This window comes from Ostrinia furnacalis, unplaced genomic scaffold (genome assembly GCF_004193835.3).
Source record: "Ostrinia furnacalis isolate ACB-3 unplaced genomic scaffold, ASM419383v2 OfSCF5394, whole genome shotgun sequence".
Lineage (NCBI taxonomy): Eukaryota > Metazoa > Arthropoda > Insecta > Lepidoptera > Crambidae > Ostrinia > Ostrinia furnacalis.
Window position 1 is genome coordinate 131128 of NW_021135633.1, and position 25535 is coordinate 156662.

The 25535-nt window shown below is 39.9% G+C and overlaps 2 protein-coding genes across 6 annotated transcripts in view; one reads left to right on the forward strand and one right to left on the reverse strand.

Moving 5' to 3' along the window:
* The window catches only part of LOC114361026 (metastasis suppressor protein 1-like), a 37723-nt gene that overhangs the window by 4826 nt on the left and 7362 nt on the right, over positions 1–25535 (reverse strand). For 2 of the 5 annotated variants that reach the window (XM_028315936.1, XM_028315933.1), the window contains 11 exons: positions 25158–25264; positions 23764–23878; positions 21948–22045; positions 13068–13182; positions 12105–12207; positions 11658–11746; positions 6162–6268; positions 5291–5384; positions 4034–4375; positions 3130–3237; positions 2288–2431 (listed from right to left, as the gene is read on the reverse strand). In XM_028315936.1, the coding sequence (XP_028171737.1) occupies positions 2288–2431; positions 3130–3237; positions 4034–4375; positions 5291–5384; positions 6162–6268; positions 11658–11746; positions 12105–12207; positions 13068–13182; positions 21948–22045; positions 23764–23878; positions 25158–25264 (1422 nt within the window). Of the gene's footprint in view, positions 1–2287; positions 2432–3129; positions 3238–4033; positions 4376–5290; positions 5385–6161; positions 6269–11657; positions 11747–12015; positions 12208–13067; positions 13183–21947; positions 22046–23763; positions 23879–25157; positions 25265–25535 lie in introns of all 5 variants that reach the window. The other 3 variants (XM_028315935.1, XM_028315934.1, XM_028315937.1) reach the window with 3 other exon arrangements.
* On the forward strand, positions 14531–21094 carry LOC114361028 (uncharacterized). The gene is made up of 5 exons (XM_028315939.1): positions 14531–14605; positions 16669–16701; positions 17053–17239; positions 18005–18144; positions 20902–21094. Exons 1-5 carry the CDS (start codon positions 14574–14576, stop codon positions 20978–20980), a joined length of 471 nt encoding a protein of 156 aa, XP_028171740.1. The 5' UTR covers positions 14531–14573; the 3' UTR covers positions 20981–21094.

Below are 25535 nucleotides of genomic sequence, written 5' to 3' on the forward strand. Positions count from 1 at the left end.
GCTTATAAGGCACGTGTGTGGTACTCTTATGGGCAGAACTTATGGCCAATTAGGGTAAGAAAGGTCCTGGACTGACTAGAGTCGCCCCGGGTGCCGGATGTCATCTCCGAGAGTAGCTCTCGTGGCGATGTGCTTCCATTTCTGACGGTTTCAGGCGTCGTGAGTACACTGGACCATGGTGCACTCAGAAGCCTTTGTGGTGGCGTCTATACAGCTATCAGTGGGCTATTCATTAGGTAATGATAGCCTAGATCATTGGTTCCCAAAGTGGGGGGTGACCAAAGACCTTTAAAGGGGGGCGCGGGCCATCTGTGTATTTAAGTATAAAAAACCTGCGAACGCTGAGAGAATGCATTCCAGACTGCTCGATACGACCAATAAATAATATTGACTGGAGGGGGGGGGGGCGCGGAATTTTTTGTATGGTCAAAAGGGGGCGCGACTCAAATAAGTTTGGGAACCAATGGCCTAGATAGATCAGTATACTCACGCTCGGCGTGGCGGTCGGCGCTGTGCGAGCGCGCGGCGATGTTCCGGCGCAGCGCCAACGGCGACAGCGCGTCGTGTCGTATATGGAACGTATGGTACGCGTGTGGTACTCGTCAGTCAGTGTACTCACGCTCGGCGTGTCGTATATGGAACGTATGGTACGCGTGTGGTACTCGTCAGTCAGTGTACTCACGCTCGGCGTGGCGTATATGGAACGTATGGTACGCGTGTGGTACTCGTCAGTCAGTATACTCACGCTCGGCGTGTCGTATATGGAACGTATGGTACGCGTGTGGTACTCGTCAGTCAGTGTACTCACGCTCGGCGTGGCGGTCGGCGCTGTGCGAGCGCACGGCGATGTTCCGACGCAGCGCTAGCGGCGACAGCGCGTCGTGTCGTATATGGAACGTATGGTACGCGTGTGGTACTCTCGTCAGTCAGTATACTCACGCTCATCGTGGCGGTCGGCGCTGTGCGAGCGTGCGGCTTGGGTCTTCTGCTCTATGGGTGTGAAACGTGGAAGGTCACCAAGGTTATCTCGCACCAGCTGCAGGTCTTCATCAACCGCTGCCTTCGCCGAATTCTCGGCATATACTGGCCCGAGAAAATCTCCAACGTCGAGCTATTGGAACGCTGCCACGAAATCAACGATCAAGCGCCTCAAGTGGAACTGGATTGGCCACACTCTCCGAAGGGACCCCGATCACATCCCTAAGCAGGCTCTGGATTGGAATCCCCAAGGAAAACGCAAACGTGGTCGACCCGGGCAAACTTGGCGGCGCACTGTAGCGGACGAGGCGAAGAAGATCGGCAAGACCTGGAGCGAGATCAAGCGAGAAGCTCAAGACCGAACGAGATGGAGGACTGTTGTGGACGCCCTCTGCCCCATCTAGGGGACATAGGACCTTAAGGTGATGCCTTGCGAATATTGGGCGTTTTAAAGAAGCGCAGAATTAGTTTTAATCGTACTTTTCTTATTACTTATGTTCTTATTTTGAAATATGTCATAGTTGACTAATAAATCTAGTGTCTGGTCGAAGCCGAAACATGAATGGAAACAATTTTCTCGATAGAAAAAAAATCCAAAGATGACCCTTCTATTACTCGGTTTTTCGTTTTATAAGCAGATAGGCTAATATTTCAATACCAAATTTTGTATATTGGTAAGGTAATAAACATATTCTAAGTACTGGTCGAGTTATTTTCTTTAAATAGTGTTTGGTTTTTCAATAAATACATGATTTCCGATTTTTGTCGCTTACGTTATTTTATTCCACGCCGCGCGCGCTATTGCTGTCCCTTTCCTCGCACTGAGAAATCATATTTCTATCCCTCTGTGTGCGAGGCATTCAGTCGGCCGAAAACTTTTACGAGGTAGCGCCTTAAGTCAAGTAAGTCAAGTATACTCACGCTCGGCGTGGCGGTCGGCGCTGTGCGAGCGCGCGGCGATGTTCCGGCGCAGCGCTAGCGGCGACAGCGCGTCGTGTCGTATATGGAACGTATGGTACGCGTGTGGTACTCGTCAGTCAGTGTACTCACGCTCGGCGTGGCGGTCGGCGCTGTGCGAGCGCGCGGCGATGTTCCGGCGCAGCGCTAGCGGCGACAGCGCGTCGTGTCGTATATGGAACGTATGGTACGCGTGTGGTACTCGTCAGTCAGTGTACTCACGCTCGGCGTGGCGGTCGGCGCTGTGCGAGCGCGCGGCGATGTTCCGGCGCAGCGCTAGCGGCGACAGCGCGTCGTGTCGTATATGGAACGTATGGTACGCGTGTGGTACTCGTCAGGTCGGTATACTCACGCTCGGCGTGGCGGTCGGCGCTGTGCGAGCGCGCGGCGATGTTCCGGCGCAGCGCCAACGGCGACAGCGCGTCGTGGCGCGCCAGCTGCGGCGTGGCGTATATGCTGCTGCTTTGGTACTTCTTCTCCTGCTGCAGTTTGAAACCTGCACCGAGAGATTCAAGGGTCATCACCATCTGGTCATATGGTCTTGATGGTATTAATAAAAGAATGATGAAAGATTAACCGAGCTTTTATTGAATTTAGACACACTACATCAGTAACTACAGATAGCCATAAATCAAGAGAAGAGCGGAAAAGAAAGTCACAAGTGACAGTGACAGATGCGATGTCAAAAAAATATATAATAATAGTTAATTCATTTAGAAATCACAACAGGTCTCCACGGTAGGAGTGCGATGTAAATAGAGGATTTGGTCTACACTCCCCACCCTGACTAAACAGGTTAGGGAGACATGCCAACACCAGAAAAGCGGGACTATTCCCACCTCTCGTTTCCACCGCTGCAACTCCTATGTAGCCATGATCTACAGCTTGACCGTCTATAAAAACCCAACCAGTGAAGGCCAAGCTCGTAAATTATGACACCAAAGTTGTGTTATTATAGGTAGGCACGGGAGGGTGTTTTTGAGACGTCAAATGTCAACGAGGCTTCAGATATGCTTCAAATTTCAATGCATCACGTCATAATATGTCAATGTCATTGCCATAATGTATCAATGTTATTATCATAATGTGAAAATGTAATTGTCTAATGTGTTAATGTCATTGCCACCTCGGGCACTGACTGAGTTAAGAGCTAGATAGCAACGACACAAGAACCTGCTACGTCAGTCAACTCACCAGTTTGTCCATAGTGCGAGTCGTTGGACACCCTCGGCCCGAAACTGGAGAAGGAGTTGTTTTCGCCGTAGCTAGGCGTCGACGGGCTCGACCCGTGCGGCGATCCTGCTGGAATAGACGATATAATGTTATTTCAAAACGAAAAAGTATATCATTTTTAGGGTTCCGTAGTCTTGACAAGGAACCTTTATAGTTTCGATATGTCTGTCTGTCTGTCCGAAGTTTTGTTGGAAACTATTGGCACTAGAGAGCTGTAATTTTGTGGAGGTAGGTATGTTATGTATATTAATTACGCCGACAAAACGGTAAAATAAAATTTTGGTCTTCTAAATTGGCTTAGGGGATTCTAAGACTATTTTTCCATTTAGGGATCTGTTTTATATTAAGAGTGACTTTATGGTTGGAAAATATTAAGAGTGACTTTAGATGAAGTAATTGCTTCCTTCTGAAATATATTGTGTTAACGATGGACAACTACGGAACCCTACACTGCGCGTGCCACGACACGCACTTGGCTATTTTTTTCATTTAATTTGGTACACTATTAAATCTGCCTATAAACTATTAAGTATCCCAATATTCGGAACACAGTTTATTTCCTTAGTGAAGATTGTTTTTTTACAACGGGTATGTCGAAATCTGTTAGTTACTATGCAATAAAGATTGATGTTTTAGCATATTTCTACGTGTATTTGTGTGTAGTCAGGTGCATCGATAACGAATATAAATTAAAAGATATTTTATCTTAACTCTCTAAAGTTTTAAGCCGAGAAAATTCAATCTGTTTTTGGCCTTGATTCACCTATACCACAAAAATTAGACGTGGAAACGAAACAAGAACCATACAAACAATTACTTTTAGCTTATTTATTGATCAGCTTTAGCTATTTTATTTAAATCTCACCTGCATTAGCCTCCCTGAACAAGTCCGAGCTGGAATTATTCAGGCTATTCTTCCTGACATACACTGAGTTCTCGACATATGCCATTATACGGTGTCCTGTCTGCCCGTATATCGGGTTCAAATTCCCCGTGCTGTTCAAACTGGTGTTCGACGAGAAGTTCGACTTGGCTTGCTGGAAGGTGGACAGAGAAGGTTGCGTGGGGCTTTGTGTGTGGGGCGTTTGGGGCGTGTGCGGGGAGTTCTGGGCTTGCAGACTGCGACGGACCAGGCCGGGAGAGGCCGGCATATGCTTCAGTTCGGTTAGTTGCTTCACTGTTTCGGCCACGTTTATGCCGGGGTGAGCTGGAAGAAAATGGGTGGAGGTTGGTTGCTTTTGTAAATCTTAGAGGAACTGGTACCGGAATACTGAGATTATTATAAGAAGTCAAAGGTATACGAGTTGTATACGCTCTGTATTTCATCATCATCAAGTAATAAATAAGTCTCAACTATAAAAGCAAGACTCTCTTTTATTTACCAGAAGCAAATATACTCGTACCATGTGCATTTACATTATTTATTAAGCATGGTAAAGGACGAAGCACGCTTATCAACCCGGAAACGGATCGTAACTTGAGAAGGTCAGTAGTATTCTTTGTGTTAATCTCCATACTGCAACGCAGACTTATCCGCACCGCACTTCTGATTAATTTCGTTGCAGGTCCAATGACAGTTTAACTTTCCCCGGGACAAACTTGACCTTCATTGGTTGGGGTTTTATGGCGGTCAAGCTGTAGATCCTGGCTACACAGGAGTTGCAGCGGTGGGAGCGAGAGGTGGGAATAGTCCCGTTTATCCGCACCGCACCGTGCCTCGCCTCGGCAATAGCGCGGCGAAAGGCAAGACGGTGTTGATGCCTTTCCGGGTCGGTAAGTGTGCTATCTTTATCCGTTACATACATTTTCAGGAAGGGCTCTACCACACAGTACATAACAGTTTTCACTATGGGACCAAAGGTGGAACATGAGAGAGTAAAAGGTTGCACAAACATAGATAGAGATGAATAGAAAGTTATTAGAGTAGGCGCACACCGTTGAATTTCAGTTGGCCGATAGTTGTGCCCGATTTTAAATTGTATGAAGAATCGGCCAAATCGAATCGGCGTAGTGTGCGCACTCCCATACATGCCCATACTGATCAACTGCCCGACTAAACTATCGGCCGACGAAAAACCAACGGTGTGCGCCTACTCTTAAAGTTATAACTTTATAAAGTTACCAGAATTAGTTTCGTTGTCCGGCTGAAGTAGGAACGCCGGCGGCGGCGGCAAGTTGTCCGCGTCCGTTGACATCTGAGGCGATTGGTTGTTGCCCTGTTGGAGACGAGAAAGAGTGATTAAACATCCTTGGGCATTTAACACAGCGCCACCTAGCGTATAAACTAAGCAAAACTTTGGTTATCTGATAAAATGCCATAAATCCAGCCGCTGCCATCTTCTTCTTGGATCTATCGAGCAGTGGCCTAATTCACGTATTTACAATCAAGATCTCGCTGACGTTCAGAAGTCGTCCCATTGAAAAACAGTTCTAAATCCGTATTCACAAGGGTCATTTTTATAGAACGATTACTCGATAGGATCGCAACTCAGCGATTTGTTGTCATTGACGTTTTGTTACGTCGTCCCATTGAAAAACAGTTCTAAATCCGTATTCATAAGGGTAATTTCGGTGGAACGATTACTCGATAGGATCGCATTCAACGATTTGTTTTCGTTGAAGTTTTCTTACGTGAATAAGGCTACAGGTCTTACACTACATTTTCCAACCGTGTGTTGGATGTACTAAAGGTACGTTAGGTAATAAATAAGGCTGACAAAAGCAACTGACTTCTTGATGTCTTGATGAGCCGATAATAATAAAATATCTTCCCATCGCTGTTTCGGTCTACCTGCCTTTCTTTTGCCTGATGGTCCTTTCCATTTGGTGGTTTCCAATGTCCATCTTCCATCAGTGCAGCGTGCTATGTGACCAGCTCATTTCCACTTCAGTTCTAGTGCGTGTCACAATGCATCACAAACAATACATTTGACGGTTATGATCCTGAAAAGGATCTACATACTAATAAAGAATTTGAATTTGTTCACACGTACCTGAGCGAACGGTGGTCTCTGAGGCCTGGATATGGAGGACGACCTCCTGACCGGAGGAGGAGGCTTCCCCAGGGAGCTCGAGGAACCTCTCCTCGACCATACTGTCGCTGCAACAGACATACCCCATCATCATCAGGTCATTTATGCCCGTTTTCACCATCAATCCCTAATTTTTAAGTGACCCTTATGGTAACACTAACAGGGATTTTGCTTTCAAAGGGGATATTGAAAACAGGCATTAGTCTCCAGGAGTCTAGTCTGTAGGAGCACGATAATATGTTTTAAGTTAATGAGTTTTAATAAGTTTTTCAAAGGAGGTTACTAGAAATGGAGGATTTGGCAAACACTAAGCAAAGACGAGTTGGGAAGGTATACTATAATGTTCGTTTATTACGACAGCCATGGGAACAGGATTAAGTGGCCCTATACTACTCTGCTGAAACCATTCGGTTAAAATACATTAATTACACAGAACCTTCAATATTACATAATATAACCTATTTGTTTGCTGCGCAACTTTAAATGATGTAGTAACAGAGAAAATACAGGTTAATGAGTAAGGGTGTGACTCGATGGGAATTTTTTTCCCAACGTTCGTTTGGGTGTGACTCGTTGTGAAACAAGCAGAATAAATGCACATTGTTCTAAAGGAATTCCTTTGAACAGGTGCAATGATCTTATGAAAATAGAAATCATGAACTTGAAATTAATTGTTTTCCCAAGCATCATAATAATAGGTACAGTGCCGGATTAGCCACGTAGCAAGAGTAGCAAATGCTACGGGCCCCGCGAATTTGGGGGCCCCGCGCTCCAAAGCCTGTCTGACCGAAATAAAAAAATATTAATTTAGATAGGAGCGTAAAATATCTTGCATTACTTTCACTTGAAAATCTAAAACTCGATTTCATCACGTTAAATCATAAAAATAAGTAGGTAGGTATTTTACGAACTTTTTAACGTGAATGTTCTCTAATAGGCCAGTAGAATTAAACACAAAAATGAATTAAATCTGAAACAATTCCTACTAAAGATTTTAGTGCTTTAATGGCTTCATTAGTTGCCCATAAAGACTCTCCTAGGTTTTCGACTTCGACGGAGTTGTGCTTAAGTGGTGGGGGCCCCCGAAAGGGGCGCTTTTTCGGTTTTCCGGTTATATTGCGTACAAACATTTGCACGAGAACGGTTTGTCCAAAACGTATGAATTTGGTCTTATTTAATGCAGGATTAAATGCCTTTCAACCGTCAGGAAGACCACTTTTCGATAGGGTAAGTCCTTTACGCGATATAACCGGAAAACATAAAAAGCGCCCCTTTCGGGGGCCCCCCACCACTTAAGCACGACTCCGTCGAAGTCGAAAACCTAGGAGAGTCTTAATGGGCAAAAATCTTTTGTAGGACTTATTTCCGATTTAAAATGTAATTCTACTGGCCTATAATGTTTAATTATAATCGATATAATATGTATTTAGACTAACATCTATAGATACCACATTTCTACCCTTCAAGCGGCCAGATTTTTATTTTTTTTCTATAGGTATACATTTATTTTATTAGTTTACGTAGGTAGCCGAGATTATACTTTTTTAATCGATTTTAATATAATATCGATTAACTATCAATATTTCGAGAAAACAGGCGAACTATTTGAAATTTATTAATTCAGTCACGATCCAATCTACTATAGTTGGTAGATTTGTTATAAAATATAGATTCATTTTATGAGTGAATGTAGCTAACCTTTTTAATCGATTATCATATCGATCATGTTTCGAGATTATTGAAAGCTAGTGACGGTAGATTAAGAGCAAGGTGTTTTAGAGTCTCAAGTAAAAAAGCGGATAATTAAAAAATGAGGTTTACTATTATTTAACAAAAAAACGTATGACAAAAGATCATTTTACAAACAACTTTTGAAAAACTAATCATTTTAAAAAACTTTTAATAAATAATTCTTAAGAATCGTGTTTTCCAAACTTAGAAATTGCCTTGCGCATTTACATGTCTCTCATGATCACTAACTGCAGTGCCGAACGTTCTTTTTCAACATTAAAACGTATTAAAAATGAATTAAGGAACACGATGGGACAAGAACGTCTTAATCATCTTACTTTGTTGAATATACTCGTAGAGCATGATTTGCTTAAAGAAGTTGATATTGAAAGTGTTATCTCTAAAGGATAGTGCCAGGGTCTGGACCAAGTGCTGCCCAGAATCAACCCATAGTGCATTTTGTTCCTCAGGCCTATACTAATGTGTAAACCGAAGCGCACTGCAATCTATCCCTGGAGTTAAGAGAAAAAAAGAGTTTTGTTTTGAAATATTTACATACAAAATATCATCGAATAATACGTCGCGCATAAGATTTCGTGATTTTGGCATTAAATAACACTCGCTATGTTGAATTTAACCATACTGCATCCGAACACCTTACTTTAGTGCGACTTAGACATTATTTTTAAGCGATCTAGCGCTGTTGCAATAGTTTGGTTAGTTGACAGAAATCATTATAATTTCCAAAATGAAGCAAGAAGTTTTAGTTTTCGATCCTTGCGAAAAATCAATTTATTGGTGTATTACAATCGATTATTGAAGTTATTGTAAGCTAAAACTTCTTAATTCGACTTCTTAAATTAATTTCGGTCAACTAACCAAACTACTGCAACAGCGCTTGATCGCTTATGAATAATGTCGAAGTCGTACTAAATTAAGGTGTACGGATGCAATATGGTTAAGTTCAACATAGCGAATGTTATTTAATGCTAAAATCGCGAAATCTTATGCGTAGTAGGTATACATCGATGATATTTTGTATGTAAATAACTCCAAACAAAACTCTTTTTTTCTCTTAACTCCAGGGATAGATTTCAGTGTACACCGGTTTACAAATTAATATTGGCCTGAGGAACAAAATGCACTATGGTTTCATTCTGGGCAGCACTTGGTCCAACTTCCATACATGGATTGGCACTGTCCTTTTCCCACATTAAATCAAGAAAAGTTCATTTGTAACAGTTTTGTTTCATTTAATACCCTAAACTTGAGAACCTAAAGCAAACCAAGGGCCCCTTGATAGAAATTTGCTACAGGCCCCGCGCTGGCTTAATCCGGCACTGAATAGGTACCGTGAATATAAACAAAACATTTTTACATCCCAACTAATCCCAACTAATATTATAAATGCGAAAGTAACTCTGTCTGTCTGTCTGTCTGTCTGTCTGTCTGTCTGTCTGTCTGTTACGCTTTCCCGCTTAAACCTCGCAACCGATTTTGATGAAATTTGGCATAGAGATAGTTTGAGTCCCGGGAAAGAACATAGGATAGTTTTTATCCCGGTTTTTGAAACAGGGACGCGCGCGATAAAGTTTTTCTGTGACAGACAAAATTCCACGCGGGCGAAGCCGCGGGCGGAAAGCTAGTAAACCATAAGAATTTATAGTTTTTCCTACTACTCCATTGCGTAAATATTATGGCTCTGACGACACGGCTGTTATAATAGAATCGTATAAAGTATACTCATTCCTTAAATGGATATTTTCTGTTACGGATTTCATAAAAACAAATAGGTACTTATTGCAATAAAATTTATATTGCAAAAAAAACATTATTGAACCTCCTTCCGACTCATTTAGAAATAAAAGTATCACTTCCTAGTGACAGTTCCTTTCTATATCTGTTACTGTCACTCATACTGGCATCTTGCTTTGAGTGAGAAGGATAAATAAATCTAATAATATTATGATGTTGTGAAATAAGCCCCTACATATTTAATAGATTTACCAAATAATGCACAAACAAATTCAATTTAATTAATTAGGTATACATTGTTGTAAAAGTGCCTACTCTCTCAGTTTCTATCGTACCAGAATAATTTACTCAATGATGTAATAAAACAAGGAAGTTCACATGCTATTTACTTAGTTTACAAAATTATCTACTGTAATTATGCGTGTAGTGAATATCCCATGGTTTATGAATGGTGGTTTCATAGTTTTGGTATCGTCATTGAAGTTCCTGCTTTGTAAAACTAGAGGCAAATGAAGGTTAAGCGTCAATGACATAAATATACCTATTTGCAAGATATAAAAATACCACAATTATCACTCAACATGCAAACTAAATAAAACATACAAACAATTTACTCAGTATTTTGGATTGATTAAACTATTAAAAATTTTACCTTCAGTAGAGATGATGGCGCATTTTGTGTCACTTTTAATTAATTGTCAATCGATTGTCTATCTTTAATTTATGTATGAATACAGATTTTAGGAATCGATAGTTCCGAGATAATCTTTATCCTTCATTCACCGTCTCTCGCTCGCTTCGTCTAGCGATCTCCACTGCTTCCTTCAGAATGAGTGAGATAGTGAAAGCTCTCCCTTGTCTTGAGGAAAATCCTACTACTAATCTATTGTTTATCGATATAGCTGTGTCACTCACCTCACGATGCTGATTAGGGCATGAGATCGATAGAATCGATACATCTCTAATCAACGGACCCATGCTGTTAGCTCATGAAGCCCCTACAGCTTTGTCAAAGTATTTTTTTTTTTTTTTTGAAGGGACGCGCGCTGGTAGCTTGAGGAGCTTTTCCAGCTTCACCGGGCAGAGTGGCGAGTACAGAAGGTACTCTAGCCGTTTGGCGATCGTCGGTGCGCGTGCCGACGAGGCCGAGTGTGGGCTTCAAAGTACTGGCAGACCTCACGCCTATATACGGACGAGAAAAAAAACTTCGTCACCGCGATTCAGGACTTACCGGTCATTGACACGGGCCGCCTCTTCGGTACCGCCGGTTTCTTCCCGATCGTAGCAAACGACGGGCTCTCGCTCGCTTCGTCTAGCGATCTCACTACTTCCTCGAGGCTGCCGAGTGAGATAGAGAAGCTCTCCCTTACCTTGAGGAAGACCCTACTGCTAATCGATTGTCTATCGATATAGCTGTCACTCACCTCACGATGCTGATTAGGGCATGAGATCGATAGAATCGATACATCGAAATCAACAGACCCATGCTGTTAGCTCAAAAAGTCCCAACACAAACAGCTTTGTCGAAGTACTGGCAGGCAGGTCCCGCGCCTATATACGGACGGGAAAAAAAACTTCGTCACCGCGATTCAGGATCTGGACTCACCGGTCATCGACACGGGCCGCCGCTTGGGTACCGCCGGTTTCTTCCCGATCGTAGCAAACGACGGGCTCTCGCTGGCTTCGTCTAGCGATCTCACTGCTTCCTCGAGGCTGCCGAGTGAGATAGAGTAGCTCTCCCTTGCCTTGAGGAAGACCCTACTGCTAATCGATTGTTTATCGATATAGCTGTCACTCACCTCACGATGCTGATTAGGGCATGAGATCGATAGAATCGGTACATCGAAATCAACAGACCCATGCTGTTAGCTCAAGAAGCCCCAACAGCATTGTCAAAGTACTGGCAGACCTCACGCCTATATACGGACGGGAAAAAAAACTTCATCACCGCGATTCAGGATCTGGACTCACCGGTCATTGACACGGGCCGCCTCTTCGGTACCGCCGGCTTTTTCCCAATGGTGGCAAATGATGGGCTCTCGCTGGCTTCGTCTAGCGATCTCACTGCTTCCTCGAGGCTGCCGAGTAAGATAGAGAAGCTCTCCCTTACCTTGAGGAAGACCCTACTGCTAATCGATTGTTTATCGATATAGCTGTCTCACTCACCTTACGACAGCATAGGGCATGAGATCAATAGAATCGATACATCGAACTCAACAGACCTTGCTGTTAACCCAAGAAGCCCCAACAGCTTTGTCAAAGTACTGGCAGACCCCGCGCCTATATACGGGCGAGAAAAAAAACTTCGTCACCGCGATTCAGGACTTACCGGTCATTGACACGGGCCGCCTCTTCGGTACCGCCGGCTTTTTCCCAATGGTGGCAAACGACGGGCTCTCGCTGGCTTCGTCTAGCGATCTCACTGCTTCCTCGAGGCTGCCGAGTGAGATAGAGAAGCTCTCTCTCGCTGCTGCCACTGACGCGTCACTATCGCGACGCAACGTCACGATTTCGGACTCGACTGTGCGGGGCAAACGGAATGCATGCGAAGCGAAATTAAACAGAAATGTAACGAAAAACACAAAAATAACGCTTGCTACACCAAAGGTACTCTTAATTACATACTGTTAGGTCTCAAAATACTTTGAAATGTAATATAATCTAAATAGCTATTTTTTGGTATCTTTGGTGTAACAATCATATGCGAACAATGAAAAGGGCTAATAAAAAACATTGCGAACAAACAAAATCTACTAAATTACAACACTCATGCGTCATTATTTCAGGATTTTTAAAATCTACGACTAAAAAAGAAGAAAAATTAAGGAGCCTTCAAGTTAGAGATGCGGTGAAGCACTGCAATGACACCAGTGTGGCACGAATACTACGTCACTGTCTTACTGCTCATACGATATCGACAAATTCTTGTCACTTTTGAAATCACAACTTTTAGTATCAACTGTATTAATGGGCATAAGACGTATCTAAAGTGTCTTTAACAGTCTCTATCGTCTCATTAACTACCTACTAGAGATTTGCCACGATGCGTAGCGAGGGATGTTTTTGTAAAGAACCAATAGAATCCCTATATTGTTTTAAACTTTCATGGTCACTAACATAATTATTATTATCGGAAACTCAAAATTAAGGTACATGGTAGCAATCCCGTCCGTAATAATAATTACAATAGAATCGCTTCACTTACCTAATGAATTTATTTAATGAAGCGATTCTACAAACGTGTCTACTGCACCACAGTCGCGTCAATGCAGCGCTTACTACTAATTTGAAGGCTCTTCCTTTCAACCGGACTACAGTCGCCAATCTATACACGTTCATTGCAAAATAGCACTAATTGCAACTACATAAGTGCCAACTCACCGTCAGCTTGCTGCGCTTGCTGTAACGCGTGGTCCTCCGCCGCGAAGGCACCCTGGCTGCCGTAGCCGCTCGAAGACTCTAGGGACGATTCACTAGCACTGCTCTCTGAGCATACCTGAAGGAGATTTATAATTATTTGTTAATAGAACGGTCGTGCCAATGAGGGCTATCGTTTTAGCGCTCACCAGACAGCGCCACTGTAGAGTAAGGTCCTGTCACTTGCTAGTTGCGAAGACAGTGGCACCAACTGGTGAGCGCTAAAGTGGTAGGAAGACTATCGCATTTGCACTCATCAACATGGCGCCACTGTAGAGTAAGGTCCTGTCAATCGCCAGGGGTGCCAACTGTTAAGTATAAAAACGATAGCCCTCATTGCCACTATTGTTATAAGTAGGTAACAATCAAAGTTCAGAATATACAGAATAACATAATATAGATATTCTGCGAGTAAACTCCATCCCTCTGAAAAAACGTTACATTCTGGGTTTTGATCCAAGAAACGATTGAGAGCAATTAATGTACTACGGTCAAAGTTCAAACTACCCATTTCCATGTTTTTCTCGCTCTTATCAAATGGTGATTCTTTGCGATAGAACGAAACGACAAGACTGGAAACTGGGAAGTCTGGATATCACATATTTGTGTCTCCCTTAGTTGTGTGGTTATGGCAGACAAAGGGAGATGTTATCTTAAAATATCTTAAACATAACATTTAACACTCAAACAAAAGCCTTATACGGTTATTGAACTTGAGCTATAGAAGCAACCTTAATCAGCCTTTTCATATACATAAATCATTTTCACGCATGACTATCGATAAAATCACTCTCTCTCATTTGAGGTCTTAGCAGAATCACCCTGTATTGTGTTATGTTAAAAATATTACATTGATTGCAATATTAAGCAAATAAAAATGATTTATTATACTCCCATACAATGGTGTGAGCCGTGATATTGTATGGAATATGTTGTCGATAATAAACGAAAGTTATCATTCGCTCAAACAATGGGCTGCTCTCGTAAATGTCGATATCTGAGTGTGGATTGAGGTGTGTTGATACTTGATGAATATCTCTTGCTTTTATAGAAGAAAATTTTACAATAGCAACAGATAAACTACAAGTTTATAATTACAGTACATATTTAATTCAATAATAACACTCTTCGAACGAACGAACGAAAAACGTCAGAAAATGAACAAGTATGATTGCTGAGATTGAATGAATTTTTGAGTGTTGATTTGTAATACGGCCTTACATTCAAGAAATAATTTATTAAGGCCTCAAAAATAAACTTAAAGAAATATCAAACCTGTCATTAAAACAACTTTCAACACTTTTCAAGCGCATTTCCGAAAGTGATTAAAATTTTTCTCGCATCAAATATCAAGACATCTAGATCGTAGTATACGCCTCGCTACTGAATGGCAGGCAATATAACCGCGACAAGTTTTACAATCGCCTCCAAACACCAGCTCCGTCGTGTAGCCGCGTTGTGCGTGACAAAATGTGTGCTAGGATACTGATTTTTAACCTCTTGTGAGTATTCATGATTTAAATTGTTATAAAGTATTGTGAATTACAATTTTTGTTAACATAGTGATAGTGGATTAATAGATAAAATATCATGAAACTTGAAAATAAAATAAAAATAGGATAAAGTTAAAGTTAAAAAATCAAACGAGTGTTTGGTAAAATTATTAATTCCTTTTTGTCAGTTGCTCAATCAAGCGATACATTTTATTTTGATATAACATAAGAATATTTTAGTTATTATGTTAATTTGTAATATCAACTAAGTTTCATTGAATTAATAAAAACTATTTATCAAACGAGAACACAACAAATCATGCGTTATTGTAGGAAAATCGCCTCTACCACAACTACATAAGAATTCAGTGTATAGCTTTGTTAGCGTTGAGAATGTTTGTCGAATCAATTCGCAACAGTGCTTAACAACCGAACTGTATGAGTTCTCGTAAGTGATTGTAAATAAAGCTATTAAGTAATTCGAACTCAAGTAAGTATGATTTCAATTTTAAAACTAAGGTACAATCAAAACTGATTTATCCACGAAATGGCTGAAGTTAAATTGAAATGGCTAAATTATAATTTATAGACAGAAAGTGTTATTTGGAAAGTATTACTTTTATTAATTATTTCTAACTCGTTCGTTTTGTTCAATATGGTCAGTTATTTAACAAAACAAAATATGAATCTAAAATAGACAAGTTTTTGATCTGTAACTAATTTTCTAGATTAAATTCACGCCGTTTTCAAAACGATTAGAAGAAATAGGCCCTCAAATGTCACACAAATTATGAATCTACTCTAAATAGACATGAAAGCCAGAGAAGTAAAATCGGATAATTAAAATTCAGCCATTTAGTGGATAAATCAGTTTTCATTGTACCTATATAGTTTTAAAATTGAAATCATGGTGATTAATAATTCGCAGTAATAAGAAATGTTTATTTTTTATTTTATATTATTTTTATTTATTTATTTTATAGAAACCAACAGCGATAAATTGAAAATGTTAGTTATAAGATTTAGACTGATAGTATAGCCAATGACAAGTTTCCCTTTTTATAAAAGTACATTGTTGTTGGGAAAAATATTTCTGGCATACTATTATCAGAAAACTTTAACAGTTAGAGCCGTATTGTGCAGGGTTATGTAACCCCTTACAAAAGCAGTTCCTAGAAACAAAGAGATGTTTACAAAAAAACTCATTTAGTCGCCTTGCTCATTGTCTGGGGTCGTGGTCATCATATGACATACACACAATGCCTTAGATGGCATCACTATTGTCTTTACATGTCAACAACCAATCGATGGTATAATGTAAGCAGAAAATTGAAAAATGATCAGGTCATTTAATTTTATTCTCTACTGCAGTAGCACGACACTCTACTTTACCCGAGGCAAATGGAGGATATGGCCTACACTCAAGCTGGCCAGAACAGTTGATGAAGTGTGATTTTCTCAGCCCAGATATTGAAATCTAAATCAGATCATTCAGTGACTTTAAAAGTTTTTATATTACTGTCAACATGGGTTTGTTCGTTCGTTTCATTCAAATGACGTTCAGTGCTGGACAAAGGCCTCTCCCAAGGATTTCCATAATAACCTGTCCTACGCAGCCCGCATCCGACAATATTACTATTAATAAATTACAAAGTATTTCTATCACCCCGAGTATAAAAATGTTTGTTCACTACATAACCATTTGCGTTGTCGAATTCCATTCCTTTTGCGGGATCGAGTCCCGCTACAAAAATGACTTGTGTCGTCAAAACGTGCGCAAATCACGTGGGAATCGCTAGTATCTACGCTACGGTCTAAGCAGCGAACACGACGCTCTGTTTACAAACACTCTTCTGTTTCTAATCGCTTTCCCAACGAATAGTCGCGAGGGACACAAGAACAATAATAACATGATAGATATACCGACCTTTAATATAAGTGCAATAATTAAAAACTTAATAGAAAAAAAATAGACAAAAAATATGTTTCTTAGACAAGACAGATAAGGAGCTTTCGTGCCAAAAAGGCACCTTATCAGTTGAAATCTTAATGTTTTTATTTGTTTCTTTCAGTGTTGTATTGAACATTCACATTAGCTATCAATGGTAAGTAAAATATTATTTAATTACGTTATAAGGCCTAAAACCTATGTAATTAAATAAATAAATACATTATTTTATTTATTTCTTATGTGTGCAATATAACTGGAATAAACCGAATAAGGCCGGCTCCACCATTGGTCCCAACGCCTTCTCTTGTTCAACGAATGGATCTAGAAAATTGCTTGTCCCATCGTTGCTTGGTGCTAATAGTATTTTCTAGATCCACACGTTTGATGAGTGGCGTTGGGGCCAACGTTGGGGCCAATCTAAATTAGGTCCTGTGAAGGTTGAACTGGCCTAAATCTTTTCATACATTAACTTAAACTTTTTAACATTATTAATCTATCATTGCAGTCCCATTGAAGAAGACGCGAAGGCAGCATACAAATCAGGGGAAATCCCAGACCAAAGCTCACCAATCACACTAGAGAAGATCAAAACTAAGCTGAAAGAGAGTGAGGTGTTCGATTGGAAGGATCCCACTCTCAGTGAGAGAGAGAAGAAAGAGTTGAGCAAACTGTTCGATGCTATTGAAATTATGGTAAGAGAATAGTTTTAGTAGTATTTCCCGACACACAACAAAAACATTTCAAAATATAGTCTAGAGAAGATAAGCCAAGGTGAAAGGGAGCAAGGTTTGTTTGGAAGGACCCCACCCTCAAGATCCTCTCTAATTTATCAGAGGGAAATGGGGATTTGGCTTTCACTCCCTACGCTGGCTAAACGGGTTAGGGAGGGAGTAGGGTTGCCACGTCCAAAAACACAATAGCCGGACTCTGTGCTTCATTTAGCCGGACATAAGCCATAATTAGTGTCATAGCTCACGAGTGAGTACTATCAACATCGGTTGCCTAACATCCTGATGCGTGCGCTTGATATTATTCTGTAGCTCGATTTTCGCCTGGCGCTGCAGCCACATAAAAGACCTGAGAGACCTGAAGTTTGCAGATTTCTTCTTTAGTCATCCACAAGAAAAATTGAGGTGGGAAGAACATAAATCACTATTGTACGCTAACTATCGCAAAATAACATGCAATTTCACATTATTGTGCGATTGCCGTTGCAGAATTAAAAGTAAGACATGTCAGCATTAGTATTAGTTTCATCGAAATGACGTCCACAGCTGGACAAAGGCCTCTTAATGATTTCCACAACGTTCAGCTCTACGCTGCCCGCATCCAGGTACTTCCCGCGACCTTCACCAGATCGTCGGTCCACCTAGTGGGGGGCCTGAACACACTACGTCTTCGGGCCCATTATATCAACAGGCATTAGTATTATTGCAATATTTTTTCTTGTATTCCAGACAACATCTCGCAACCGACAGCCGTCGTCGGTGCAAAACATGTTCTCTTCATTGCGATTGGTTGAACGAGCGGTCAAGAAACAACTGAAGGAGGGACAGCTCTCGGAAACCTTGGCCGCGAAGTTCCATTGGGATAAAATGTACGTATTGTATAACGTAATACAGTCATCACATACATCAGAGTTAGAGGAAAAGAGTTTACAATAAAATAGCACTTATTACAATCGCATTAAGATGCCACAGTGTGAAGCACGATAAGTGCAGTGAGAAGTTTTCATAGTGTTCGTATTTTAACTAGGGCAGGTGACCCGGTTTTGGCCATTTTAAGAATTTTTTAGACTTTGAGGCTATATCATTTTACAGTTTTTGTTATCACGGACTTATTTCTTGTAAAAAGTGATTGTACAAAATGTATCCTTAGGCTAGATCTAAATATATTTAGATCTAGCCTAAGGATACATTTTTTTTCATAATGATTCAATGGAAAAATAATCCTTTAGAAAAGAAAAAGAAATGGGAATTTGTGCCACTTTTGGCCAGCTTTACCCCATTTCTGGCCACAGTCATGTGCCAGTTCTGGCCATCAAAATTCATCAAAAAAAACAAAAACTACTCGACGGATTTTAACGAAACTTGGTACAATTATTTTTCATACTCCTGGGCAGGTTAAAGTATACTTAGGAATTCCCACGGGAACAGGAATTAGCGGGAAAATACTTTTGTATGAAAAATCTAAACTGCTTAAGTTAGACGCTTGAAATTTGGTATGTAGGTACTTTAGTAAACTTAAAGCTTAGTTACAACAAGGTATTCCCGAAATTCCCACGGGAACGGGAATCCGCGGGAAAATCCTTTTGTATGAAAAATCTAAACTGCTTAAGTTAGACGCTTGAAATGGCAATGCCAGATTTTGTATGGAAAGTGGCGTCTTTTTTTTTTCGCGCGGCCATCGACCAAACTTTGTTTTTTGATTACAAAATAGTGTAATAAATCAAACTTACTATGACATGTATACCTCTAAACTCAGTCTGAACTGAGTTACGAGCATTAGAAGTTTGATGATTTTCATACTAGATTTGCTTTTTGTGCGCAAGTTTTGTAAGAAATTGCAACAAAATATTGCGCTATTTTTTTATTGCACTGATTCTGCTCCATACTGATGTCTGGAGCCTTTAATGGATGGTATTGTTTGTTTACACATACAATCTCACTATTTTGTTGCATTTTCTTACAAAACTTTACGCGCAAAACGCAAATCTAGTATGAAAATCATCAAACTTGTAATGCTCGTAACTCAGTTCAGACTGAGTTTAGAGATATACATGTCATAGTAAGTTTGGTTTGTTACACTATTTTGTAATCAAAAAACAAAGTTTGGTCGATGGCCGCGCGAAAAAAAAAAGACGCCAATTTCCGGCATTGTCTTTTGGTATGTAGGTACCTTGGGAAACTTAAAGCTTAGTTACAAGGAATTCCCGAAATTCCCACGGGAACAGGAATTCGCGGGAAAATCCTTTTGTATGAAAAATCTAATCTGCTTAAGTTAGACGCTTGAAATTTTGCATGCAGGTACCTTAGTAAACTTAAAGCTTAGTTACAACAGGATATTGTAAAATTCCCACGGGAACGGGAGTTAGCGGGAAAAAACATTTGTACGAAAAAATCTAAACCGCGTAAGATAGATGAAGGGGGTAAAACGGGATCCACGCGTACGAAGTCGTGGGCGGCCGCTAGTATGAAATATAATATCTCAGCTTGAATTGAAATTACAATTAAGGAGATCAACAATAACCTATAGTATAAGTTTATGCGGTTAATACTGGAACAATTTTCTTTTCACAACACCGATTTTTTTAGTATTTGGTTTCGATGGAGGCATTATAATCGTAACTCTGAAAATGAATCGATTACTTATATCAAAATATCTAAGTAATTAAATTGAAAAATCACGATAAAAACTAAATGGCCAAAAGTGGGGTTCTTCGTGCACCACTTTTGGCCAGGCATGTGGCCAAAGATGGGAAAATTCATTCATTCTGGCTCCATTAGTGGCCACCTCTCATAAACCCACTTAATAAACAAATAGCGATAAAATATCATTAGTACCACTTAGACAGTGTATTCTTTATTAAGGATTAACATAAACATTTAAAAAAATAAGGAGGAATTAGAAAATAATGATTGTTTACTCACACGCTCGCCTTAGCCTTTTTGCTAAGACTTAGAACAATTAACGCTTCTCAAAAAATAATGACTTGTTGGATTGAAGTGAAGCTTGACACATCAAAGCTGTTAACGCTATCAGTGTTGCTAATATTAGATATTTTTATTCCCGTAAACCATAGAGTAATATATTAGTCTTTGCCTTATTTATAACGATTTGAAGTTCTAAATGGCCACAAAGGGGTCGGTGGCCACAACCGGGTCACTTGCCCTAATGATACTCCTGCGCATGCGAGTATGTACTGAACCATCAAAATTGAGAGTGGAGGCTTAGTCAGGGAGTTTTTGGACTTCGTTAAGGAACCCTATCCAGTGAAACAGTTTACCAACTTTTCACATTGTTTAAACATTTTGTAAAGTGTCATTAAAGTAATTAATAAAGTATTTGTGTATAAACAACGGTTACAAGAGTTCTTATAAATTAGTTTAAAGGCATCCTCTTAGTTCGAAATTTTCAGGCGTATTTTAGCCTCTTTACAAACATCTTGACATGTGTCTGTGACCGGCATAAGGCCCGGTTTCCATCAAGGCGGAGGAGCGAATAGCGGAGCGGAGAAGTGTTCAATAACCAATTAGATTTCTTTATTTCCTCATCTCTCCGCTCCGCTTTGGTGGAAACCGTGTCTAAAACTTGCTTATGACTATCAACATGATTATTATATTTTTATTTCCAGTTCAGTTCGACACAGGCGGGAGAGGCCGGCCTACCACTTGGACAAGAGTACGAATATGAGGATCTTCAACTTGGCTTAACTTCGATGCTGTAAGACATTGTAAATGACGCAAATGGGAAATGCATTTCTGGGTAATAGATAGTGTTTTTGTATTGATAATGATGAAAAGCAAAATAAAGTTATATTTATTTGGTATTCTTTTTATTTATTCTGGAAAAGTCAAAATTTAAATTTAACTAACGTTTTAGTTGAAAGAACAATCTATAAAATCATCTTTATGGTAGGGCAAAGTATTTGAGACGTGTATAAGTTGCTTTGAAAAAAGCCTTAGCAAAAAGTTTCCAGTTTTTTGCTTTTCCTTTCCTCTATCAGTACCTCTATTACGAAAAACTTTCGAGTTCGTTTCGTTTGCGTATTCAAAGTGCCATCGAAAAATTTTGTATGAAAAATTAAACAGCGCCCCCTAGGGCGGCTATAATATAGGGGGGGCTGTTTAATTTTTCATACAAAATTTTTCGATGGCACTTTGAATACGCAAACGAAACGAACTCGAAAGTTTTTCGTAATAGAGGTACAGGAAAAACTTTCGACTTCGAATCGTTTGCGTATTCAAATCGCCATCAAAAGATTTAGGCTAAGTTGCACCACCTAACTTTGACCGTAATCATAACGACAACCGGTGTTTTTTGTATGGAGTTTGACAGATTTTTGACGTTTGTCCATGTTAAAGTAAGATGGTGCAACTCAGCCCAGAAAATATAAACAGCGCCCCGTGGACGTGACGTAAAGTGAACTTCGTACGAGAAATGGTAGATCGTCATGTTATCGTTGAATACAAAGGCTGGGTATAGAATTTTGTCGAATACGCAAACGATTCGAAGACGAAAATTTTTCGTCCTAGATGTACTGTCTCGATATCATAGGCTGAAAGATAAAATGCTATTTATTTATTTGATCACCAACAAGGTTGCATTGTAGCATAAAGCATTATGTTCGCCTTGTAATCGTTTTTGTGTCCAATAAAGCTAAAGGAATCAATACGTTACCTTCTCTTGATGCGGATGTTCCGCGTTGTGTTGCTGCGCGCGCGAGGCAGCTAAAGTCGCCAGTTCAGACATGTTCACGTACAGCGCCGCCGGCATCTCTGCGGTAACACACGGAACTAAATTAAGACACTATAATGCACCATTTAATATTAAAAAATACAATACTATCCGTTCACTTTAAGGCCTAATCAGACCTAAGCGGTATTCGCTACCGTCTGCGGCAGAGAAAACCCAGTGGGTATGCGGTAATAATACTGTTCAGACCTAAGCGGTATTCGCTACCGCGTGGTATGTACCTCTACCCACAGCGGCAGCGAATATCGCTCAGGTTTGAATAGGCCTTTAAGTTTGCCGCTGGCGATATGCCGTCACTCGAAAAGAAGCGTCTATAACTTTATTAAACTATATTTAAAATATTTTTTATTTATTATTATCGATAAAAATTGTGTATTTGCGTAAAATAAGACACATTAATTGCGTTTAATCACTAACTAATTGCGTTTAATCGCGGTAGGGAGAGGGGACGCGCTTTCCACGGACCGGCAAACTTAGCGCGAACGGGTAGAATATTATATAGTTTTGAGCAGCACGTTACGCTGGCATCTCTGCGGTAATACACGGAACTAAAGGAAGACACTACACTGCACCATTCAACACTTAACAATACTATAACAAGATCCCCCTTAATACAAAAAGTTACACTCTTTGTTACACACAGTTTTTGCACGTCTGCGAGCAGACTAAACACATGATCCTACATTAATATTGGCACCCTGTATTACTGTGTTTTTAATAAATAAACGTTTTGAATTTGAATTTAAAAAATCTGGTTAAACTCTAGTTTAAATTGATATTTACACTGAGCTGCACCACCAAACTTCGAAGCGTAACTATAACGATAACCGGTGTTTTTGTATGGAGTTTGACAGATTTCTGACGTTTGTTAAAGTAAAATGGCCTTAGTGGAAATGACATTTTAAACCAGTGTTCGTCCCGGGTTTAACTTTTTTATAATAAGGGACTATAGGTCCTTTTAAATTACGATGTTTCGAGAAGGACGTCAGTCTGCGTTTGTCGATTAATAGAATGTCACTGAGTAAACTTTTGCGGAAGACGGCTAACCGCAAACGTATCGTGTTTCATAATCGACACCAATCGAATTTAAAAGCAAAATGTAGGTGTCTGTTACATTATTTGTATAGAATATCGCGAATATCTTATTTGTATAGCGGATCGAGAGGGATCCTACTGCTGCAACTCTTGTGTAGTCAGGATCTACAGCTTGACCGCCAATAAAACCTAACCAGTGAAGGTCAAGTTTGTCCCGGGGGAAAGTTAAACTGTCATTGGACATTAATCAGAAGAACATAGGAGTTCGAAGTAGGGATGTTATGGATATGTAGTTTCGGTTATGGATACGGTTACGGATATAATAATAATATTATACCGGTTTCGGTTACGGATATTTTTTTATTTCGGATATCCGAAAGTTTCGGTTACGGTTACGGATATTTGTGCTTTAGAATGCAATTTTCAATAGTTGTCGAACACGGTTCATTCATGGACGCACACTTTACATCGAATAAAAAGTAATAAAAAAAATTATGGCATTATAAAGGTAAATCAGACTGTTATGCCTTAACTTATAATGAATAATGTACAAAAACAATTTAAGCTGCCTACATCCGAAACTATCCGAAAATTTTGAATCGGTTACGGTTTTGGATATTTTTTTATTTCGAATATATATCCGAAAGTTTCGGTTACGGTTACGGATATCCATAACATCCCTGGTTCGAAGTTAGAGCTAGTTTACCTTTAGTAAGATGTGGCGGTAGCGACGAAGGTTTAGTTGGCTTGAACTCTTGCTGGCCGGTGTTGGCATTAGTCGACTTAGCTGGGACGGCGGGTCGTTCTAAAGATGAGCATCGCTGGAAAATACAAATATACAGGGTGAGATTAAAGGGAGTATTTTTCATGATTAAATTATGTAAAATACCTGAAAGATAGGTGTCTGCGAATCAATGTCACATCAAATTAGCCGTAACTTGCTGGGAACTACCTTACACTATTCAAATAAACGTCGTGTTTTATGCTAGCTAAGTGAGATTCTTTTAATTTGGGTAGATATACCCATATATGTGTGATAACACATAGCCAGACTTTGTTTTTTTTTAAATAATAATAATATAATAGGCAAGACCTTCAAGCTAAGTTTATGTTTGTGTTACGAGTGGGTTCAACACAATAGTCAAGCGGCGACGGGATTCGAACCAGCGTTGCTCGGATCTCGAATCAGCTAGTCCGACACGTTCTCCGGTCGGCTTCTGTCGCTTCTTAAACTCTTGTTTCTTTAATACTTAGTCGTGGCTTTGGTTTGCATTCTGTGTTCATATAGGGTGTTAGGTAAATGGGTTTATAAGCCGACACTAGCCCATGTTAATATGTGCATATGAATGGTATGGTAAAGTCATATACCTAATTGATATCATCATTTTATTTTTTTAATTTTCATACAAATCTGATTCTATAAACTTATATTGTATGAAAATTTAAAAAAAATGAAGATATCAATTTTCTGACTTCACCATACCATTATATGTGTTACGGTCAAAGTGATAAATGTGAAAATTATGAATAATCGCCGGTTATTATGAATAATTACCGCATGATTTGGTTAATGTGATTAATATGAGGTAATTTATGTGTGTATAAAACTAAATAGGCGGCTTAGGGGGGGCCCAAGGGCCCCCCCCGCCGCACCTTAACCTATTTTTCACTTCAAATCAAAACATTATGTTATAGGCATCATGGAAAAGTAATATTATGCAAGAAACATTCCAAACTCATTATGCCAAATTACATTAATATATGATATCAAAACGTTCAAAAGTTTGGCTGTACACGAGTACGTACACAAGATGTTGTTCTCTTTTAAGAAATTTGTTAGTACTAAGGTTGAATTATTAAATAATCACTGTTAAATGTGATTAATTTATCACTTTTACCGCGACTGTCGGTAATTATTCATAATAACCGGTTATTATTAATAATTTTCAATTTATCACATTAACCGTAACATATGCACATGTTAACATGGGCTATTACTGTGGAAACTTTGCTGATTTCTGTCCTATTTTTTGTGTGATAGTTTATCTGTGTATGAAAATTGTGTTTCCCAAATGTGAATAAATATAAAATAACAAGTACCGTGGGCAGCGGCGGGCGCGCCTGTATAGCGTCGCGCTGCACGTCGAGCTCGGAGTGCGCGAAAGTGTGCGCGCTTAGTGTCGCGCGCGGCGCTTGGCGCGAGTACGCTGCAACAAACATACATCATCATCATCATTAGGTCCTTTAGGCTTCTTATACACGAGCGGCTCATAGCCGACGGCAGTGGCAACGGCTGTCGCCACCTTTTGGCGGCAGCTGCAGACTCGTCGACGACTGCCGCCTGTCGGTGGCGTAACTGCAGTTGTAGCTGTTTCTTCACTGCAAGAGTATGACCCTATCAAAGTTACCAAAGTAAGGATTTAAGCACCATCTTATATCTATAACAAACGTCAAAAGTCTATCAAATTCCATACAAAA